Genomic DNA, 24,769 nt, shown 5'->3' with positions numbered 1-24,769 from the left:
AAATTCCTTAAAATATCCCTGCCTGAAAGAACCCAAGAATACTAGATGCTTCAGAAAAAGTTCTTATTAAGGGCACATATTTGACCTATTGTATTTGTTTAGGGGTAAAAATACATATTCATTATTTATTTTTCTAATTAGCTGTCTTTTATTAGTCTTTCCTATTTTAAATCTTAGTGATTAAATATATAACATAAAAATTCGATTTTTATAGACCTCAAGTCAATATCTCATAGTAAGAATTTGTATCTACCATTGGTTAAAATGTATTCTCCCAAATATAGCCACTTAGAATAACATCATTCAATATTAGGGCTGGAAGAGACTAAAAAACCATTTAGTCCAATTCTCCATCCAGTGCAGGAATCCTCCTATACAATATTCTTAGTGGATGGCCATTCAACCTGTACATTTGCAATGCTGGAGAGACTACTATTTATGCAGTGCAGTCCATTCTATTTTTGTAAGGTGCAAACAGGACATTCTTCTTCCTATTGAGATGAAATCTATCTTCCTATAACTTTCTCCCAATGGCCTTAGGTCAGCCCTCTAGAGCTCCATGGATAAAATCTAATAAAGACTCTTCTTCAGGATAACCTTTCAAATGTTTGAAGACAGCTATCATGTTCCCCCCACTCAGCTCCTCTTGTCCAAGATAAAAATTTCATTTCAGCACTCCTCAGGTGAAATAATTTTTAGATACTTCCTTTTTCATGGTTCTCCTTTTCCTGATGCATTTCAATGTGTTAATATCTACATAACTGAACACAGTACTCTAGAGAACATAAAACAATTCAGAGTCCAGTGGGACTTTAGATATTGTTCTTCTTTTAATGCAAACTGGGAAACCAGATATTAGTTACAGAGTCGCTCAATAGATAAAAGGGCTAGCCTCAGAGTCAGGAAAAGCAGATTTTGATTCCTGCATCTGTCACATACTGGCTGTGTGACCACAGAGAAGGCATTAATCTCTGAAAGCTCCTGGGCACTGAAGTAACTAGGAAGCAGCATTAGTTGGGATTGAGTTCAAATCCAGAATTCAAACACAGATCACTGTGTGATCTGGACAAATCACTTAACTGGGTTTGCCTCAGTTTCCACAACTGTAAAAATAATAGCATGTACCTAACAGGATTGCTGTGAGGATCAAATGAGATATTTGTAAAGTGTTTATTAGCACAGTACCTGACACATAATGACATTATATGTATTTACATACTTTCCCTCTTCCCTTTCCCTAAGCAATTCTCCAATTCTATGTTATAGAAAAACTACAAATATGTAGCAGGGATGAAATATCTCACAAATTTAGACATTTTTTATACCTCCAAGAAAAAAAAAAGATATCAGGAGATGGGCTTTTTTAGGAGGGGGGAAATTGAGGGTCTATGTCACATTATCAGTTCTTACTGAATTTGTAGAATTTGAATTTGTAGAAACCCTGAATCTTTCTCACATGAATTTGTCATTTTCAAGTAAAGAATTTACAGATATCCCTATTATATTTCTATCTACCATTCCAGCTTATTGAAACTTACATCTATCATCCAGTTTCAGTTCCTACTCCAAACTTTCTGTCATCTGTGGGCTCAACTGTTTCTAGTACTCAACATTCTCAAGCACTAGTGAGGGGATTTCTCTGTAGTAAAGGGACATTTTCCCTGTTTTAAAGAAAATGATCACACTGGCTCATTCATTTACATTCTAGAAATAGAAACTGCAAAGTTCACTTTTAAGGAAGAAAAAGTGGAGAGAAAGCATAATGTAATTGACAGTAAACTCACATCAAAGATAAGGAGAACTGGATTCATGTATCACTTACTGGCTGTATGACCCTGAAAACAATCTCCTAACTTCTCACTGCCCCTAAAAAACTCTCTCAGACTCTCTAACACAGTTGCAGAAAAACTCCTGTACTGCTCTTTTAAAAAGAGTTTTCACATTAGACGTTTTCTTTACCAGCGAAATTATTCAAAGGAATCCCTATCCTTCCCTCTACTTCCTCAAAAATGAAACAAGAACAAAAGTAATTTTGACACAAGGGAAGAGAGAAGGGGGGAACAGAAAACATTTTAAACTGTCTAAGTTTTATTTCCTTTCTTCATTATTTATCTACTGACTAACATGTTTTTAAAAGTGTTGAGTTCAGGAGAAGAGGTAAAAGACCCTCTCTGAGATACAAACTACACTGCTACATCTTTTACTCCCCAATTATATATGAATACCATACAAACATTTCAGCTTTTCTAGAAGAATGAACATATCTATCTGAATATCTATGTGCACAAAAGAAATATATGGGGTCAATGATAGCTTCATAGCTTTAAAGGGACAGATTTCCCTAAAATGTTAATGGAAGCCAGGAAGTTTTTGTGAATTCATTATCAGTTCCTCAAAAGAAGTCACATACACACACAATGTATGCTTTTCTAATAAGAGAATAACAGCAAAAAGTCCTTTCTAGCATATGCCTTAAAGTCTATTTTTATCTAGGAAAGGGCAATTAGGATTTAGTTCTACTGTTTCAAATTGAGAGAGCATTGAGTATTCACAGTCCTTTAGCAATATAGAAACAATAGAACTTATCATCTCTCTAGCAAGAATAATTAGTTTTTAAAAATCTTAGAAAAGTAAAGAACTGTGATTGGCATAGATCCACAGCTTTTAACTTTTCATTCCATTTTTACTGACCATTCAAAATAAAAGTAAAAAGTAGCTGGCTCATTTTCTGATCTGTATTCTGTGGGTGTATTTTTAGCTGCTAATTATGTCAACAGAACACTTAACATATTTCCTTTCCATTGCTGATGGGTTTAGCCGAGGCGGAAATATCGATTCTGGTTTTCTTTTCTGAGGGAGTACATGGAGCCTTATTTGATTTATTCTCTTATGAAATCTGATTGTTAATGTATATGTAATTACAGTCTTACATATGTTACCATAAGAGCTAATTAAGTCATCAGCATGAACCAAGATCTCCCATGGGACAATGAAATCAAGGAAGTTAGATTGTTCAAACCAGGATGGTTGCTTGTTTCCAAAAAATCTTAATATCCCAAAAGAGAGATAAGAAGATAGTGCATCATGTTGATAAAATGGGATCATCAACTATTTTGGATGATCTATTTCTTGTTTATGAAAGGTAATCACCACTCTTTAGTAAAATACACATTTCCCTTTCAGTTCTTTCCTGGTCAACCACAGTAGTATCATACAGCGGAAAGAGGATTGAATTTGGAGTCAGAGGGCCTGTGTATGATTCTCATTTCTTTGATTTTCTAACTGTGTGGCCTTGGACAAGGCAACAACCTCCTGGGGCTTTAGTTTCCTCATCTGAAAAATGAGTGGGTTGGATTAGATAGTTTCAAAGGTCCCCTCCAGTTCCAAAGCTATGATTTTGTGGTTAATATTCCTTGAGGAAAAACTTTCTCCCACTTCAAAGATTAATGTTCTATAATAGTAGTCAATGTTAGAAAACTGAAGCATAAAAATAAACACAATTTACTTATAAAACAAGTTAGGAATCTGGGATTAGAATTCATGTTTCAGCTTCCAGTACATTTTTATTCTATTACTTACTCCAGCTATCTAAGCAGAAAGTAAACTTACCCTAAAGTGAAAATCAAAAGAGGATCTCTTTATATTGAATCCATAACAAAGACTTTCAGACCAGTTATTGAGGAAACTTTTACAAAGAGTTCTATTCATATCCCCCTCTCTCTTCTTCCTCTTTCTCCTTTCTTTGTTTTCTTCCCTTCTCTCCTTCTCCTCCACTCTTTCTCACTTCCTCCCTTCCTCCTTCCTCTCTGTCTTTATCTCTGTGTCTCTCTCATCAACTCTCTTTCCCTCTTTGTCTTTCTCTGTCTCTGTCTCTTTCTGTCTCTCTCATCTCTTCTCCGTCTTTCTGTCTGTGTGTAAGTCTCATTTCCTCTCTCTCCTTTTCTCTATCTCCACATCTGTTTGTCTGTCTGTCTTTGTCTGTCTCCCTCTTTCTCTCTCCCTGTCTCTGTGTATGTGTCTCATTTCCTCTCCTCTGTCTCTTTGTGTGTATCTGTCTGTCGTTCTGTGCTCTGTCATCTCCTCTTTCTCCCTCTGTCTCTCTGCCTGTCTTTGTTGTTCTGTCTCTCTTTCTTTGTGTGTGTCTCTCTCTGTATCTGTATCTACCTATCCATCTAGCTATCTGTCTCTGTTTCATCTCCTCTTTCCATCTCTCTGTCTCTTTCGGTGTGTGTGTGTGTGTGTGTGTGTGTGTGTGTGTGTGTGTGTGTGTGTGTGTGTGGTGTTTGTTTTTCTGTCTTTCTCTTTCTCTTTTCACCCTGACCTCCGTCTTCTGGATCTCCCTAACTCATTCAGGCTATAAGTTCAACAAAGTACAACAGTAATAACTCTGACAGGCCCATTCCCACTACTGGTCACCAAGCTTTGATCTGCTTCCTTTTTCATTCAGGTGGTTAAACCTTCTTTAGATAGCCCAGTGGCATCCCACTCCTGGGGCTTAGCACCTTCATGCTGGGTTTAGCATGGACCCTCAATCATCTTGGCCCAATGCAGCTCAGAACTCTTTTAAACTCAAGAGATCCACCAGCTGAAGCTGCAGGTCAAAATGGGATTACACATGCATATTGCTAGACCTGGCAAAAATCGTCATTTTTAAATGTTCATAAATCTTAGGCAGTAACAATATAAAGAGCCTAAGCTCTGTAATCAAAGAACCTGTGTCCAAAGTCTGCCTCTGGTGCTGACTAACTGTTTTGACTTTGAGCAACTCAGTAAAAATCTTATGAGCCTCAATTTTCTTATCTATAAAATGAGGAGATGCGGCTACATATCCTCCAAGGTCCCTTCCAGCACTTAATAAACTGAAAGTCTATCTGGAAGCAGGGATGGGTTGGGTCAAAGAATCTTAATCAGAGTAAAAGGGTACTAAGAGAAGTTTTGAGGATTTTCAAATGCCTTTTCTGTTCAGAAAGCTGTTTTAGCTTCATAATAATTTTCACTTACCTCTCACTATGGACAGATCATTATATCCTTTCAACCTCTCTGACTTATTCTGAATACCTCACTATTTGGTTGAGGGATCATATGTGTGTGTTGTCGAAATTAATTCTATTTAAATAGTACTGAATCCTCAGCACCTGGTAGAGTATGCAGGGATGGGGAAAGCACTAAACTCAGTATTCAAGTTTTAACTCTAATATTTTCTAGCTAAGTGATTCTTGATTGATCATTCCAACACTCTGGATCTCAGGTACCTAATTTATAAAGCCAAAATGAGAAGCAGAAAGCTGGATTTGCCGTTGGAAAAATGTGAATTCATGTCCTGCCTCTGACACAAACTGGACTCTGATACTTTGATGAAGCTACTTATTAATCTCTCAGAATTGAAAGCAACACCTTAAGGCTGTAAGTTACAAAGCAAATGGCAATTTGCTAAAGAGAATAAAAGGAGTTCCTTATCAGTTGTCTACACTATTAAAATCAGAAGATTGGTGGAGGAGGGGGGAAGATAATAATGCTCACATTATTTATTTTCCACATTTGTTACATGAGGAAAGCACTTAAAAATTACAAAATATTACAAAATATAAATTAATACAATTATATTAGGTGTTTGTGAGAAGCTCCAGACTTGAATGTGAGTACAAAGTTCTAAGCTTCTGTGATGGTCCAAAATCTCTTCCCCAGGACCTACCTCAGTAATTGGGATAAGTCTCATTCTAGCTACCCTGAGACCATCAGGCTGGTAATGGAATCATTAAGAATTTCTACATAATTATAGAAATGTGGTTCCTTTATAAGAGGCCACTCCAGGCTCATCTCCTACCCTGAGTTCCTGCAACTAAATTATGTTGAACCATATACCTAAATGGGATCACTCCATTTGGATTTGTGCTATTGCTGACTTAACTCGACTGATCACATGCCCTGACAGTGACCCTTTGCCCCAATGGCTATCTCTTTCCAAATCCCTGTGCCCTTGAGCAGATATAAGGGATAGCCTGGAAGAAAGAAGAACCTCCAAGAGGTATTTTCACAACAAAATGGCTTGGGTGTAGTCCATTTGCACTTGTTAATGAGCTGATCACTAATCATGGCAACAAAATAATTTGTCCTTCAACAAAACCATATATGACCATTTTACTAGCCCAAGAAAAATGTCCAGCTAGACTGATTTTGATATACAGCATTTTATATAATGTTTGTCAAACTGTACTCAGGGGACTATGAAGTATCCAAAAGTTGTTTGTTTTGAGACCTGTATGTTGTTTTAAAGAGTCTTGTGTTATTTTATATTTGATATTAAAATAATAAATAATGAACTAATTAATTAATGAATGACATAAATAATTTTAGAGAATTTTACAAAAAAAGGTACTACCAAAGTTTTGCATAGAATGAAGGTTTTTGCCACGGCAAAAATATTTAGAACCACCAATGAAGTTGATAATTGAAAAAACATTTATTAAGCACTTATTATGCACTGAGCACTATGCAAAGCTTTAGGAATACAAACCTGGAATAAATGTGAAGATAGCCCCTGACCTGAAGGAGGCCTACATTCCAGGGGAGGAGACAACACATATGTGGTTGGCCAGGTAGGGATACTTTAATTTGTTAAGTTATAGAGATCGCAAATGGAGCAATAAAAAAATAGTTTCATTTCATTCTACCTGTGCCACAGTTGGAGGGTCCTGAAACCGGGGGCTCGAAGAGACAAAAGTGCTCATGGAATATGTGGGTAGAAAAAAATAATTATTATTGTATATCTGAGACTTTAGGTCCTACTAAAACACTTTCTTCCTAGTTTTCCTATACTAACACCAAAGCTTTTGCCTGACCATTACAAAGTAAATTGTTCAGGAACAGCATACTTTAGAGAAACTGGAAACTCTTAGAGAATCCCGTTATAGGATTCCAATATTTCTGATTCACAGCTTTAGCAAGCTTCTAAAAAGAGTTACTTGTGGACTATAGAAGCAATCTCTTCTCTTTTACTTCTGGATCAGCCACCAGATCAGCCAATATTGAAAATACCAAACTGGTTCACACAACGCTTTACTAAGTCTATTTGGTCTTTGTTGTTGTTTGTCCTTTGTTCTAGGAAAAGACTTATATCAGGGAGGTGAGGCCATGACATTCAAGTGAGATGGATTTAAGTGAGGTGGGCTGTGCAAAGTCACTACCTCATTTTCTCTCTAGTGTTAACTGGGTTCAGTGGCAAGATATAGATTAAGATGATTAGAGAGGGCCCTACACAAATGGGAGACCTTAAATCTTTTTAAATTAAGACCTTCAATAGGTTTCAACTTGACTAAAGCCACACCCATTCAGTGATTAAAGCCAAGTAGCAAATGAGGCATTGAATTACTTAGTCCAAAAAGGGAAAAAATCCAATCTGGGAGGGGAAGGCTCTGAGGTTTTTGACCAAAGCAGAAACCAGTACAATTTATATTTACTCTGATTAAATCAAGAACCCCAAGTGGGGCTTGGCCTGGAACCTATCATTTGCCAATCAATGAGAGCCAGAGTTGAAGGCATGATTTTTAAGAAAGAAATCTAGCTGGAAAACCCCAAAATATGTTGGGAGGTTTCAACATTTAAACAAATCATTCCTTCAGGCAGAAAAAGTAAGGGTATGATACTCTATGTAGACAGTGATACCAATGAAGATTAATGAAAGGATGAAGTTGTCCACTGTGATTTAATCCTCGAAAGTTAGAGATTTAACTTTTTATCCTTTTTATAATAGGATATTATAAAATATCCTTTTTATAATTGTTTATAAAACAATCCCTTTTTATATTAGCTTCCTTATCCATGATTTTAAGTAGGATGGGTAGCCCAATCATCAAAGAAAGGACATATTAAATCCTTCCCCTTGCCTCCTGTACCACTACTGGTCTACATAACATCTAATAAAAATATTCCTTTCCTTAATTTTCTCTGGTATGAAAGCATGCTTGATTTTCTTCTAGGTGAAAATTAAGATCAAAAATTAATAACAAAAAACAAAATATTAAGAGGAAAAAATAAGGTACTATACCTGAAGAGGTAAAGGGTAGGGTGAGTAGGCAGGAAGGGTTGTCGTAGAAGGGCAAAATCCTGCATATGTCAAGATCTGTTGAGCTGGATTGTAGAGTATTTGAGGAGGAGGTGCAGAACCATATGCCATTTGGGATAGGGGTACCTAGTTCAGAGAATGGAAAATGTGTTAACAAAATGTAGTGTCAGAGAGTGATTTGTTCTCTTCTACACTTTTTCCAAAGAATGGGTAGGAAAAACCAATCAATAAGATGTTGAGTATTTTTTTATGTGCTAAGCAATGGAAATACAAAGAATAATAGCTAGCATTTAGATAATATTATGTGTCAGGTATTATGCTAAGTACTTTACAATAATCTCATTTAACCCTCCTAATCCTATGCTATCATTATTCCCATTTTACAAATGAGGAAACTGAAGCAAACCCGGGGTCACGTAATAACTGTCGGAGGCTAGACTAACTCAAGTCTTCTAGACTACAGACCCAGTACTCAATTCATTAAGCCACTATGGTGGGTAAAAGATGAAATAATTCTAGTTATGCAATTGAGGGAATTAGGATAGCAAGTAGTTAACTGTAGGAATTGAGTGAACCACAATAACTCCACCTTGTAACTTAATTCTGGAACTAGTTTAGTACTTTTACTATTCAATCATAAGTTTAGTCCAATTTCTGTCTTGTGAGAAAACTTTGTTCAATTAAAGTAATTGTGAGAAAACCTCATTGCATTATTTGAGCCTAGATTTGCATGACTGGACAGGTGGACCACCTCTACCTGTTGTTTAAAGACCCTTAACTAAAGACCTAGGTTATGCTGATGAGAAAACCAGTCAGATTCAAAGACACTGGAAGGAGTTTTCTCACAATTGAACATCTCAAGCAAAAGAGGGAACTGAGCAGGGGATTAGATTGGTAGGTCCTTAGCTGGCCCCATACTGGTTATTGCTTCCATGTTCCTTTGATTGTTTACAAACACATGGGGAGAGTGGGATACCTCTTTTTTTTCTGATTTCAGAAAATTACATCTATTCACTCTCTTTTTTCACAACTTGAAAAGTACCTAATCTTTTCTCCAATTAGAAATCAGATTATTTAACTTTATAACCTAATTAATTGTTTTCTTTTAATTATTTTGGTCTTATCTGATTATGTATTAAAAAACAATTCCTTTTATTCAGGGTCCAACAGCAATACTGAAGTAGGCCTGGAACAAATTTGTGCTTAATAAACTGATATCTCGGAAACTTGAACCTTTGTTTCCTCAGTCATTTCATCTTTCACCCATCACTTAAGTGAAACCTCTCCCCCACCCTCAAGGAATGCACATTTTATCCTGGGTTATAACATGTCTGTATACAGATACATACAACATAGATACAAGATAAATGGCAGGTGGGACTTTATATTTCCCCCAAACATACTATATACTATTATATGTCTCTGAAAGTTCTCTGGGATCAGTGACATGTTTCATCAAGGTTTCTCATTGTCATTATTAATTATAGTTCTTTATACAGATTATCCATTTAATAAATATATTGTTGAATTCAAAACACTGAGAGTTTTGTGGTAGCTGGGATCTGAGATTATACCTCAGCCAAACCCTATTTCTCTTCTCCTTGAATAAGCACTGTATTTTTCTTCCTCTGCTTTCATTCACATTGTTCTCATCTTTGTAACTATGTTTATCTATAAAATCATACTGGATTAGATGATTTCTAAGTTACTTTCAAATTCTAAATCTTTTTATTCCAAGATATTAAGCCCAACTCAAATAGTGCAACTCCCTGGCACCATTTCTCCCTTTCAATAATGACCTTTCTCTAAAGTCCCATGAAGCTCTTTACCTCTCTTAAATGTACTTTTCAGGTAATCTAATTGTTGGCATGTAGGTTTTGCATTTCTCATTATTAAGTACAATTCTCTATACAAAGTACCCACTTAATAAGTATTTTATTGAGTTGAACTAAATCTTTGGATTCCATGGCCAGTGCTCTTAAAATCGTGTCTTTCCTGAGGTACAATTTCATAAAGACTAATTTTTCTTTTTTTTTTTTGACTGATTTTATATTAATTTAATATTTATTAATGAAATTGGTCTATACTCCTATCTTTTTCCCTCCTGGTTTCAGAAATAAGAAATCTGGTAGGATGCTTTCTTTTTCAAATTTTGAAAAAAAATTATACTGTTTAACACAAATTGTTCTTTAAAATTTTGACATAATTCCATTAAGATTATTATTTAAAACAAACAAACAATTTGGTAATTCCTTTGTAGCTAGTTAGATTTCCTTTCAGTTTGGGTATTTTATGTTTTAGACAGTAGTTTATCTAATTATAAAGACTAATTTTCCAACCATTCCATGGAAAACTATGTGGTATATATATGTGTGTGTACAAACATGTATTTATACACACATGTGTGTACATGTATGCATTCATTGATTTACATTCTGGACCTAATGTGAAAGAAGAAAGCAATGTATGTCAAAAGGGAGAATCACCCAACTCACCATGTCCTTAAAAGCCCCTAGGACAGCTGCAGTGATGATCCCCAGAAACAAACCAATGATGTTCAGCACTGTTGAGGTCCACAGCAAACGGTAAAGGTGAATCACATCCTGACAGCCATTGACTCCAACAAACTCATAGTAACTGGTAGAATGTTCTGTGCTACAAAAGTATGCGATATTGGTATCTTCTAATTGTTTCATGTAAGAATGGGTAATTTTGTTTCATAAGCTAAAAGGTGACTGGACATTCATTGAGTTTAGTATTATAATAACATACAACCTACAACAAAATCCATCTTATGTATATTATATGCCTTATAAATTATACATATAGTAGTAAAAAATGATCAGGAGTTCTAATCAGTGTCCACAAATTAGATTACTTTAATATAATCATGAAAAGTAGCACATTATAAGGAATGGAAAACTATCCTCAGAGTTAGAAGACTTGGAGGAAAGGGATAGATAACCCTCAGAAGGTCATTCACCAAGGAGTTTCTTGGTTTATCAGTGAACACCATCAATCCCACACAATTCACATTTCCCAGGCTCCCTCCCACAAAAAGGATCCCCCTAATCAACCAAGCCAAGTTTTAAATTCTTCTTTTTTCCCAGTTAGCTTTTTAGCACAGATAAATACTAGAGAAGTTGAAAATTTCTTTAATATCATGTCTAAAAAGTCCACTGTAGCATAGCGGGGCACACTGAGACAGCCAGCTAATAAAGTACCTACTATGTGCCATGCTTTCTACTATAGGAGGTAGGGAGTAGGATGGAGGTAGGGGAGAATATGAAGAAAAGTAAAAGATATTCCTGATCCTGGAAGGACACATAATATAATGAGTTGACCTGAAAAAGAAGACTGGACTCAAGTTTTGCCTGTAATACATACATACATGTGAGATCGACTGACCTGCACTGGTAGAGGAAGTTTCCTCAGCTGAGAGTTCTTCATACCAAGTAAATTCATAGGTCTAGTCTCTATTCTATTTAAAAGTTAATTTTCATTACACACACCACACTCACACCCCATTATAAAAACAAAAGAAAACAAAACGAGGACAGCGCTGGAGATTCAGATTATTAACAAGCAAATTTCCCTCCAACATTCATATCCCATGCCTGAAGTTCCTTAGCCTACTATTCCTCATGTCCTTGGATAGAGACATCCTTGCACAGCATCCATCCAACAATTTCCCATTCATGTCCCCAAACTAGAAGAATGGTCTGAATATTATCTTATTTTGTTTAAGCCTAAATACCACATTACAAGCTTCATGGCAGTATATATGTGTCAACACACACACACACACACATACATATGTATATGTGTGAATATAAACACATACACATATATGTGTGTACACAAATATATATATATATGTATATATAGATATATATGTATATATATATATATATATGGTCAATGATACAGATTTTAAAAACTATTAATGAAACTTTATAAGACTATAAGAGGAATTTTATTTATTCCCCATTTTTTTTTCAGTAGTAAAGCATCTCATGAAAAAGCCAATAGTTCTCTAGTCTTGGTAGCTGTACAGATCAAAAAAGATTGATTTCTGTCACTCAGTGAGCAAACTATCTTTCACAAGGTCCTCTAAACCATCTCCTCTACCACAATATTTCATGTATAAATAACTTTATTCCTTTTGGGTCTTCTCTGAGAATTCCTATGTGACCCTGGATAGTTAGCCTCTTACACTCTTTGTGATTCTGTTTCCTTAATTGTAAAAATGAGAAGGCTGGACTAGGTGGTCTCTAAAGGTCCTGTTGGACTAAAAAACTAATCAGTCCTCAGAACAACTCCCCAAGAAGTGATGCTTCATGGAAAACTCCAATTTTTATGAGGCAAGTGGGTTTGTCTACCAATTTCTATCTTGATGTTCCTAACAGACAAAGAGGCACAATGAATAGGGCATTGAGCTTGGAACTCTGAATTAAAACCCTACCACCAATATTTATCAGCTGGCTGGTCTTGAGCAATTCTTTTAACCTCTACATACTTTAGGAAATTCAATAGGACTTATCTAATCAGTCTTAAGCAGCTATCAGCTTTGATCTGGGTCCATGCAGGAAGCCCCACATGGAGCATCCCCTATCTTGATGAAGTCACATATTCTATTTGTGTGTGAGGGCAGCACTGTGGAAAGGGAAAGCAAAGGGGGTTTTTTGGTTATTTTGTTTTGTTTTCACTATTTAATAAAACCACATAACAACACTAAAAACATGCAAAATGAAAAAAGTTTTCAGAGGTCATCCATTTGCATATTTTTATTGTAAACTCATTTGGAAAATGCATAGAATATACATAGAAGAAATAGAATTCCTGGTTTACAAGATGGCAGCTTTATTATTGAGGTCTTATCTAGATAACCAGTAAAATTTCCTTGTAATTCTAGAGCCTAGTCTTATAGGACTGATTACTTGATGTCTATGCAATGTAAGTATCTACTGAGAGGATGGCATAGCTTTTATGTGGTCTTCTGCAAGACCCCAAACTGTTCTATTTGTCTACTGTACAACAATGAATAACAATGCTCTGCCATCCCTGGAAATCTTGTACTATTATGAGAGAGGGCCAAGCTTGGTGTAAACTCAATGTTTTTTAAAGCAAATAGCAGCAGAAGACATTTAGCTAGACCTAGGTGCTGGGAGGGTGCGTGTGGGAAGAGGAAGCAAGGGTATGGGGAAAAGGCACTTACTTCTCACAGTTGTATAAGTCACAACAGTAGCATGTATTGCTTTTCACTTTTAGCTGGCACTTGCTGGTCAAGGAATGGCAAGTGACCTGTAAGCAGAGAAAGCATTTCAGTTATCTCAACCTCTATAACACTTCCTGCTCTAAGTAGAAAATCTTCAACTTTCCACACACCAGAATTTCTTTCTACTTTTCTATGCTTTCAAGACCATTTGACGAGAAGAGAAAAAAATACTGTGAAAACAAGAGAATATATTGTTCAGTCACTTTCAGTCACATCTGTTTCTTCCTTTTCTTGTCAAAGATATTGGAACAGTTTGCCATTTCCTTCTTCAGTTCATTTTACAGATTAAGAAACTGAGGCAAATAAAGTCATGCGACTTGTCACAGCTAGTGAGTATTTGAGGCCAGATTTCGACTCAGGAAGATAAGCCTTTCTGACTCGAATTTTGGCACTCTATCTACTGCACCATCTAGCTACCCATAGAGCACATATTGCACTGAAAGTATAGTCACAAAGTTCTTATTCCATTAGAGAAATTACCTGAGTAACCTGGGTCATTTAGTTCTTCTTTACTTTGGATTCTTCATCTGTAAAATGAGGGTGTTGGACTTCATGTCCTCTTGGATCTGTTCCAGCCCTATATCTGAGATTCTATAATATTAAAATTATAAGGATTCCATTTGCTAGCTGGAAGATTTCAGAGGCTTTCTACCCCTGGCCCACATCTTCATCTCTCTTGAAAAGCTATTCTGTATTGGAAGATTTTTGTAAGTGACAGCAAAGTTAAGAAAATGGAACCCAGAAAAGGGATACATGATGACAATAAAGCAAATGTTAACAATACTAATGGAGCATGTAGGTGGCGCTGTAGTGGATAGAGTGTCTGGCATAGAGTCAGAAAAATTCATTTTCAGGAGTTCAAATCTGGCCTCAAACCCTTACCAGTTGTGTGAATCTGGGCCAATTACTTAACCTTTGTTTGCCTCAATTTCCTCATCCATAAAAAGAGCCGGAGAAGGAAATGGAAAACCTGTCTAGTATTTTTTGCCCAGAAAACCCCAAAGGGTTCTTAAAGAGTCAGACATGACTGAAAAAAGACTAAACAACTAACAAATCTAAAACAACAATCAAATTAAAGGATTTATGGAATGATCTCAGGCTTGGAAAACTAGCAAAAAGACACACTTTTTTCCTCTCAGTAGCGAGGTGGGAACAACAAATGTGTTATAAATCTCAGTTGCTAAATGGGCCAGCTTGGATTAAATGTCTTTCTTTGTTTTAAGGAATGGTTCAATAAGGAACATGAGGGAAGGAAAGTTAAGGGGAAATGTCTGTTGTATAAAACCAAAAATCAACAATAACATCTTTTAAAAATATGTTTCAGAGGAAGACACAAAATAAATGTATTGTTATTCTCATTTCATTAACACTTCTATTTTTATTAATCAAAATTCAAATAATTTGAATTTCAGAGTAAAATCTCATCTGGTATGATTTGTGCCTTGGGATATTTTAGCACCTAGATATAGAATAAAATTAAAATAGAGTAACACAATGGATGGGATGCTAGACCTAGTATGAGGAAATCTCACTTCAAATTGTACCTCAGATCACCCTGAGCAAATCACATAACCTGTCTGCCTCAGTTTTTCCATCTATATTACATGGGGAAGATATTAGCACCCGCCTCCCAAGGTTGTTATGACAATAAAAAATAATATTTACAAGGTGCCTTACAAACCTTAAAGTATTACATAAATATTAGTTATCACTATTATTAAGGGCAATGTAGCTGGTCTGGAGGCTATTAAAATAACTCAAAGAAAAGGAAAAAATGGGAGATTTTGTGGAAGTAGAATTTACACAGGATGATGATTGACTGTAGGGGAACAAGGAAAAGTGAAATTATTTGAATATAATTCCAAGGTTTCTTAACATTCTAGATCAAGGGGTTCTTAATCTTTGTGTGTGTGTGTGTGTGTGTGTGTGTGTGTGTGTGTGTGTGTGTGTGTCATGGACCACTTTGGCAATCTGGTGAAGTACTCAGAATCATGTTTTTCAATGCGTAAAATAGAATTCATAGGATGACAAAGGAAATCAAAGATTAGTGTAAACAAAGATGTCATTTTTCTCCATTCAGGTTCCTCGAAATCCAAATGTGGACCCCAAGCTAAGAACCTTTGTTTTAGAGTGAGCTCAGGTCTTAGCAAGAAGACATCAAACTCAATTAATTATCTTTAAGTCCTTTTCAATTCTAAGATTCTATGATTGTGAATCTACTGATTTTTCAAGATATTATTCATCCTGTTAGTGGGGGAAGTTGTCTGGCAAGAGGCAATGAAAAGGGAAATACTACAAAACCAAGAGAAATAACTGCCTTTGTATAAACCTTGATTTTAATATTTTGGAACTGCAGAATTCCATGATTCACAGATATATAAGCATCACCAGAAGAATACTGACATTTAAAAGAAGGATCTTGTTTTGAAGAGATGTTGGATGGTTGTTAGGAATAATGGAATTCCCATAGGTCAGCCTCTTGTCACTCACAATGTCTGTCCTAAATATTTATTTTGATGTATCAAATCTATGGACCATCTCACAATTATATTTCTTAATTAAGATTACTGGCATTTTTTCCATCTACTCAGTTTTTCCTGTTTGGACTATTAAACAATATTCTTTTAAATGATTACAAATATCAATAAAGAGGTTCTGTAATGTACCAAAACTTAAAGCAATCAGTACAAAATCATCTATAGACAGAAATATTTGGAAAACCTCCCAATTTATATGGAATTCCAATTTCCTTTAGATTGTACATGGAACATCCTACATGAAAATGAGAAACATCCCTGGCAAACAGTAGGTCTTCTATTTATATTCCACTTGATCTTAATGATTAGAGTGTCATTAAAAGCTACTCCTGTTGTTTTACATCAAGATATCTTAGATGATCTTAACATGTACATGGGTGATACCTTGGTTGGGAAGAAATGAATTTTGTTTAACTGAGTCAATTTCTTTCATAGTCCACAGAATCCTTGATAAAATATGAGAAGAACATTTCCACCAAAAAAGTCCTTGATCTGATATGCTATTTTCATAGGAAGTTTATAGAAGAGAGAGACAACTCTGCCACAGTGAAGAGAGAGCCTTCCTTAGATGCAGGAAGACTCCTGACTCTGCAGCTCTGAACAAGTCACGTAAGTGTTCAAAGTCCCCCTAAGTAATTCTCTAAGACCATAAATTGAAAAAAAAGGTTCCTATCAGTATTGACAGAGAATGTTTCTCACTACAGTTACAATGAAATAAAAAAAAATCTGTATAAAGAAAAATAAATGAGAAAATAGCTAGGTGAATTCATAATTTTTGAAGTCCTTTCAGTTGTGGGGAGTTTGTTTTTTTTTTTTACCCAGTGGTAATATTGTGTGTAATTTTTTCCAATTACCTGAATTCTTTTCCTATTTTGAGAATCAATTACTCACAGGAGAAAAAAAATTAGAATACAAAGTTTTGCAAGGGTGAATGTTGAGATTCAGTTGCTCAATATCTTCAAAACTATGTTACCTCCAACTTCTTTTTCACCTTCAAAAACTATCTAGTTCAGTTTTTCTCCCCAACTTTGTTTTCTTTAATGCTATTTCTAGTTACTCATCTAGCAAACTGGGATTTGTCATGCTAGAGTCAAAATTTAGTAGTCTCAAATGTCATCAACAGAGAAATTATTTATTTTGGAAATATTAGATTTCCCCCACATTTTTCAATTGTTTATTGTATTTTCACAGTTTCATCCTAAACATTCTGTCAACTTATTTTTACAAAAAAAAAAAATTGTATTGTGTTTTCCTGTATTTCTTCACAATACGACTCGTAATTTCCCATCATTCTTCTTCACAAAATTTTTCAAATAAATTCATATTTTAGATCAATATTTCCTTGTTAGCACTTTTTAGCACAAGGAGATCATGTTTATGGGTGGTTCCTAGACTCATCAATATCTCATTGTAGTGACTGTCTATTGTCATTTAAACTTTTATAGGAAATGGTGAGAGTCTCTATTCATATCTGCTTGTTCATCTAGCCCTGTTCACCAGGATCCATGATTTATTTACAAGAGTAAGATTAGGGAAATTATAAATTATAAATAGTAAATAGAAATCAAAGAAGGTATACAGATGAGAATATATTAAGTAATATAGAGAATTGATGAGTTCTCTTATTGGGAGCAATATAGCTCAACCAAAGAGAGAAAGTCCCAGATCTCATACAAAGAAAAATTCCCTTACTCCCAAGTAAAGCAAGCCAGGGATAAGGACATGATTGAGGTGCCAGCTCCTCTACATGCTGGCTTCTTTCCAAACTCTCACTCCCTTCTGAAACCTGAAGAGAATCTGGAAGCACATCTTCTTTCTCAAAACTGAGAATTAGAAGATTATTATCTCTTTTTTTTTCAATCTCTTGCCAACCCCACCCTTCACTCAGCACAGAGTATTGAGTAATTATTCTTTACCAGTAAAGAGACTGTTTTGTCCTAATAATCTGATAACTTATTGTACCCAGACAACTAATTCAGAAATGACTCCCACAGTAATAATCAGCCATTTTCTGTCTTTCACCTTCCTTTTTCATAACATTTAGTGAATCTAAATTGATGATGTCCTTAGCTGCCATATGTCTTTCCTTGGAAAACTCCTTGAATTTCTTGGAAAGAAACTCAAATATCTAGACCTACTAGGGGAAATAGGAGCAGTTGCAGTAGTAAGAGGAGCAGTAACAATAAAAGTAATAATAAATTATAGCTCAGCTTTAAAAGGAGAATGTTCAACAGGAAGCCAAAAAGTGGACCTGGAATTGTTTAGAAAAAACTCTGGTTTCTCCAAGGATCAAAGTAGCTAAAAGAAATAATCTGATGACTAAAAAAAAAAAAAAACAAAAACAAAAAACCAGTAATCTAGCAAGGAAGGACTAAGTGGCTGAACTTTTGGAGGAACTCTTATTTGATTGTATAAGGAGAGGGAGAATCTGGGAAAGACTAACCAGTGTTTGAAAGGAATAATGAAAGTGTACCTATGCAGTGAAGGTGGACAAGTCTTTTAAGCTTCATTTTGTTATATATAAAATGGGAACAGTAATACTTGAATTATCTATTTGTCAGACTTTTTTAAATGAGGGAATCACTTGATAAAACTCATCATGATTTTTGCTGTTGTTTAGTCATTTCAATCATATTTGATTCTTCATAACATCCTTTGGTTTGTCTTGGCCAAAATACTGAAATGTTTTGCCATTTTCTTCTTCAGCTCATTTTATAGATGAGGAACCCGAGGCAAACAGGGGTAAAATGACTTGCCCAGGATCACACAACTTGCAAGTGTCTGATGTTAGATTTAGATGCAAGAAAATGAATTTTCTTGGCTCCTGGCTTGGCACTAGATCCCCTGTGTCACCTACCTATCCCCAAAGTGATATAGAAAATGTGTTATTTTTTCATTCATTTTCTGGACCTGTAATTTCATTAGTATCAAGAGTATCTGGTGAGGAAGCTTCCTCTACCAATGCACATCATTAACTATTCTTCAACTTAGAAGTTTGCTTGGAGACCCTGAAAAATTAAATGACTTACCCAGATTTCCAGTTGTATATAGAAATAAAATTTGTGACCAGTTTTTCCCGACAGTAAGTTTGGCCTTCTATCTATTCTTCTTCTCTGACTGTATTATCATCATTAATTTTTTATTTTAATAATATTTCATTTCCCCTCAAATACTTGTAAATATTTATTGTTATTGTATAGAACTTGCATATAATTTGTCCTCAAAGATTTGTTCACATTATAGTAAAAAGCGTGGGTACTTTAAAATAACTAGGTACTCTACCCCAGTAAACATAGAAGGGCATAGTTATCTAAGGGCAATTGAGAAGGGAAGAGAATGAATCCCAAGACCTCATTCCAAGACAAACTCCTGGGACCTTGAAATGATTGAAGCCAGCTAAGGGGCCTTCTTTGGAAAACTACTCTGGGGACCACATTGCATCAAAGCACATGATTCTTGTTTAACATTCTCCCTTCCCCTCCTCACAACTAAGCCCCAATACACATGAATTTCAAAACATCTATTCTCTGAAATATTCTATCAAGGAATTTGATGCAGTTCCAGTGACTTTCTACAGAGCCAAGGAACAAATTGTGAAGAAGGACATCTGGCTTCCCATAAACCATGGGGTCATTTGTTTTTCATTTTCCTTTCCGTGAATCCCTCCTCCTTTTTCATTTGTAACAGGTTGACTAGCCCATGCTAACTCAAACTAACTGAACTAGCAATAGATAGGAAAGTAACAAAGGAAAGGAAACAAAGCATCAAACATGAATGTCTGCTATTTCAAAATGAAATGTACTTATGTTTTGTCATGCACTTTATTATTTCTGGCATTTTGATGTAGCTGGAAATGGGGGGGGGAGAAATTCACTATGAAAAATACTAACATTCTTTTCTGGTAGGTCAATATGTTGGATGTTAGAGTATCTTAAGCCAATGTAGATTTATTGTCAGCTATTTATTGCAATAGTTGAAGTCAGTATTAGGAAAAAAAAACTAATAATAACCATCATGGAAAAAGTCATACAAAACTGAACAAATGAATTTCCAAGAGACCATAATGTACCAAAGATGGAATGTGAATAATATTGCCAAAATAAATACAATTGATTTTTAAGCTATCTAAAAAAAAAATAATCAACCACAGAAAATAAATTACCCACCATGACAGAAGTTACAGAGATGGTGGGAAGACCTGGTAAAATTGGAAAATTACATTTTCTTTTAGAGAATAACACAGGGAAATGTCTTAGATCTTTAAAGTTATCAGCACACAAAGCAAAAGTTTTTATTTACCTCAGTCTGGTAGACGTCATACAAGAATCCTACCCCACTTGAATAAAACTGGCACCTTCCAGTGTTGAGAGGCCTCGGCTCCTGGGGGCAAATAAATGAATAAACATAATTGAAATAAAATTACTTTCATAGTTAGTCCAAGAATAGCCAGAGATAACATTATCTTAGTCAGTCAGCCAGTCAGCGAGGCACCATTTCTCATCTTTTAAAAAAAGGTGCCAAAACAGACAGGGGCAAGACCGAGGAAGATTGCTTTTGTCTTTATGCCCACTATACTTTGTCCAGAATCTAGCCTAGGAGAAGATCACCATGTCCCAGCACATTGTGTAAAGGATAAAAAAGAAATCCACATATGTGTTTTTCATCAGTCCAACATGATTTAGGTGCAGATCATATGCCCCCTTGAGATTCCTTCCTATTTCTTCCTTCTATTACACCCACACCCTGTTATTTTATCTCTCAAAGTTTGTTAATGGAAATATTGGGTTCACCATGCCATACATAACATTTCTACTCATGAAAAAAAAAATAAGAAAAAATAGCAATGATGGTAAACAATAAATTGGGGCAAGGTTTTCCCAGAACACAGGTTATAAATTTTGGGAAACTCATGAATCCTTTTTTTTTTAATTAAAGCTTTTTATTTATAAAATATATGCATGGATAAGCTTTCAACATTTACTTTTGCAAAGCCTTCTGTTCCAAATTATCCCGTCCTTTCCCCCCACCCCCTTCCTTAGATGGCAGATAGTCCAATGTGTAAATATGTTCAAATATATGTTAAATCCAATGTATGTAAACATATTTATACCATTATCTTGCTGCAAAAGAAAAATCAGATCAAGAAGGAAAAAAGACTGGGAAAGAGTCAAAATATAAGCAAAGAACAACAGAAGGAGTGAAAATGCTATGTCGCGGTCCACACTCAGTTTCCATAGTCCTCTCTCTGGGTGTAGATGGCTCTTTTCATCACTGAACAATTGGAATTGGTTTGAATCATCTCATTGTTGAAGAGAGCCACATCCATCAGAATTGGTCATCATATAATCTTGTTGTTGCCATGTATAATTATCTCCTGGTTCTGCTCATTTCATTTAGCATCAGTTCATATAGGCCTCTCCAGGCCTCTCTGAAATCATCCTGCTGGCTGTTTCTTACAGAACAATAATATTCCATAACAATATTGTTTTCCTTTTAAGATATAGGGGTAATCTTTAGAAAATAAGGCTTTACTACTTAAATGACAGTGTTAAATGAACTCTGAGAAGACCCAACTCATTATCTATAAAAGTAGCACACAATGGACAGAGGTCTGAGACAGAGGTATAGGAGAAATCTTTACTTCAATTCAACTCAATTCAACAAATATTTATTAGTTCCTCTTGTATGCAGAGACTAGAAGAAATATAAAAGTTAGGTAACAAACTAACATACTGTCTCTATAAACTCTTGGAGTTTATATACTAGGATCAAAGAGATAGACAAAACATTAACTCATGACTATGACATGTAAAAGTATATAATGTATGCATATTGTATAAAAGATGTACAAAATAGAGATCTGATATGCTTTTCTAATTCCTCACATTGGTAACCAATTGTTTTCAATCTATTAATATTAACCTAATTTTTTTATATGTGACATTATTCAATGCTTACTTTCTAATTTTCTTCTTAAAGAAATTCTTCATTGTATATGGATATGTTTTTTTTTACCCTACCCTTAGTTTTATATATACCAATATCTTTTGTTTTTATATCACTTTTCATTTCCTAAAATTTCCAATTCCTGTAATATACATTAAGCCATAGTTTGTAACAAAATTGAAGAACAAAAAGGCAAAGGGAAAGAAGTTCAGCAAAAACAATCAATGCATCAGTGATGTCTTTTTAAACTAGCATAACAGTATTCTCTACCCTCTTCTCACTTCTTCAAAGAAGGGGGATAGATATATTTTGTCAGCTCTTCTCTGGAGCCAAGACTGGTGGGTTTTTTCCCATTTACATTGCTTTAGTAATTTTGCATATTTTTTTTAGTTCTTCTGGTTTCTATGAATTATACAAACTTCTGTCTTCTTCTATTTCTCAGTCTTGAGCCATGTTTGACAATTTTTCCTTGTCTGTCCCATGTCATCCTCTGCATTTAAGTCATTGAGTATTAAAGTATAGGTTAAGCATATATTTATACATGAAATAGATATTATATACAGTAATAATATATAGTAATATTTATATAATATATAGCAATATTTATTTGTCATATTTGTGGATAAATATACATACATTAATAATCATATTTGGAAAGTCTTACCAAATTCTTCATAGAATTCTCTCCTTATCCTCTGCAACAGATATTAACAGATAAGCTGCAACTATCTGCATGGTGACCTTTTTGCTGATGCATAATAAATTAAGTTCAATGTAAGATAATCAGGTGTAACCTATGAAAAATTTTTTGTTACAGCTAATAAATTCAACTTTGTCAATAATCTTTTCATCTTTCCAAGGAGAACATGAGTCATCTTTCCATTTAGATACATCTTTATGACTTCTGCTTTTCCATAGTATAGGAATTACAATATTGCTAGGATTTGCTTCCTCCAGCAATAGATCATATAGTTGACACTTGATAAATAGTTATTTCCTTCCTTTCACTTGTTGAGTGTACTGTCAAAGATCCTCTCTGTACTGAGCTAAACTCGTGCTTGGATAATAGACACAGTTTTTTTGCAGAGACTTCTATGCATGGTAGTGAGATTGTGGTCCTCTGTCATAGCCTTTGAGAACCCAGAGGCCTCTCTAGTTATGAGAAAGCATTAGAGAAGGACTTTTGTAGAGGTTTTCTTCATATTACTACTAACTTGAATATAAAGTAGAAAAGGAGAAAATAAGCATGAGAATTAAGGAGAACAAAGAGAAAACTCTCCAAATTCTTCCTTTTTCTTTTCTCCCGTTCCTCTCCTACTCCTTCTCTCAAATATGGTGATGGGAACGGGACTAGGGCATCTGAAAAGTTGCACTTAATCTTGCTTACAGACACACTATGCAGTCACAGAGGAGTTTCTTCAATAATTTGCTTCTGGGTTTCTAAAGTTCCTTATTTGGTACTGTTATTTTTTAATGTTGCTTCTTTGTGGACAACAACAACAAAAAAATGGAATGCGTCATGAATTTGATTGTCATTCTTGTTCAGAGGCCATGCTAATCTCTATCTTGTTTTAATTTTAATATATCTGCTACCAAGGGAACATTGCTATTTTTAATTGGTAAGCAAGGGAAACACCATTATCCATGCATATTCAATCAATGTCAATTGTAAATATTTGTCAATTTTATTGATGGGCTTGAAATAAGTCACTCTAATTGAAGAATTATATGACCAGTAATACAAAAGCTTTGAGGACAAAAAAAAAAAAAAAAAAGCCAGCCATCTGCTTGTCCCTCTCTATCAGCAGCAATGCCAAACAATGCCTATAGTGAGGACTAAAGAAAAAGCTAATAAACTAAGGTTCAAACTCACCTCCAAGTCATAGTAAGATGACAGCTGACTATAACTCATAAAATCACATAATAAATATACCAGAGAGATACACAATAGAATTTCTAAACATCATTTTTGTCATTTCCTCTGGAATAGACTTAACCCAATAAAATTAGTTGAACTCTTTTTTAAACAAATCTTACTCATTAATTCTAGGGTGCAATTAACTCTAAGTGATTGGTTTCTGTTCCTTGTCATATTAGATTAATGATATAGGCATGATATAAAACTTCCATTTCTTTATTAATCGTCTTCCTAATGCATAAGTACTGATGATGCAGTTTCATGATTTATGTTTGCTTTTGACTGATCAATCATGATTATTGTTCTGATAAATATGCCTTATTAGCTTGAATTAAGCCAATACGTTATTTACTGTGTTTCCTAGATGAATCACATTAATTTAATTTTATAAATTAATGTGAATCTGGAGTCTGTATTTCACTGGTTCTAACTTCCTTATATTCTAGAATCAACAGCACTACTCTTTTTGCAATCCAAAGTTCATGACTTTGAGCTTCCATTATCTCAGTAATGATTACCTACTGTAATCAGTCATCTATCTTCCATCAAATTGAAATATTAGTATTTTAATTTCCCTAGAGAATCAATGGCCAGGAAAGAAAATAGACCTTTAGGATGCCTACTACATGTCAAACTCTCATTTGATCTTCACAACAAACTTTAAAGGAAGATACAATTATTATCTCTATTTTATAATCTAGAAAACTGAGTCAGACAGAGTTAAGTGACTTGCTCAGGGTCACACAGATAATAAATGATGGATGGTAGTTTTGCGCTCATCTTCCTTTCTCCAGGCCCAACAATCTATCCACTGGACCACCTTGTTGTTCCTAGGTGGAAGGCATAATCTGAAAGCAATCATACAAGTGCTTCAGTCATCTATAACAAAACTATGTATTTCATCAACTGCTATCCTTCTAGAAGTAATTACCTTGGGACCCTATCAACTAGTGTTGAAGACTTCTCTAGTACTGTTGATCTTGCTATTTCTATGTACCTACTATACATGACCCCTCTTCATATCCAGA

The 24,769-nt window shown here is 34.9% G+C and overlaps 1 protein-coding gene and 1 non-coding gene across 2 annotated transcripts in view; both read right to left on the bottom strand.

The window, feature by feature from the left end:
* The window catches only part of TMEM255B (transmembrane protein 255B), a 128,040-nt gene that overhangs the window by 2,396 nt on the left and 100,875 nt on the right, over nt 1–24,769 (bottom strand). The window contains exons 5-8 of the mRNA XM_051984252.1: nt 20,177–20,257; nt 13,281–13,366; nt 10,558–10,717; nt 8,045–8,188 (exon numbers count right to left, since the gene is read on the bottom strand). Coding sequence (XP_051840212.1) covers nt 8,045–8,188; nt 10,558–10,717; nt 13,281–13,366; nt 20,177–20,257 — 471 coding nt within the window. The remainder of the gene's footprint in view (nt 1–8,044; nt 8,189–10,557; nt 10,718–13,280; nt 13,367–20,176; nt 20,258–24,769) is intronic.
* Nucleotides 23,325–23,427, bottom strand: LOC127558446 (U6 spliceosomal RNA). Its single transcript, XR_007952835.1, has one exon. It is a non-coding gene; the product is annotated as a U6 spliceosomal RNA (small nuclear RNA).

The sequence above is a fragment of the Antechinus flavipes genome, chromosome 3, assembly GCF_016432865.1.
Source record: "Antechinus flavipes isolate AdamAnt ecotype Samford, QLD, Australia chromosome 3, AdamAnt_v2, whole genome shotgun sequence".
Taxonomy (NCBI): Eukaryota; Metazoa; Chordata; class Mammalia; order Dasyuromorphia; family Dasyuridae; genus Antechinus; species Antechinus flavipes.
The sequence above is the reverse complement of the archived record's forward strand: the minus strand, read 5'-3'. Positions and strand labels throughout refer to the sequence as shown.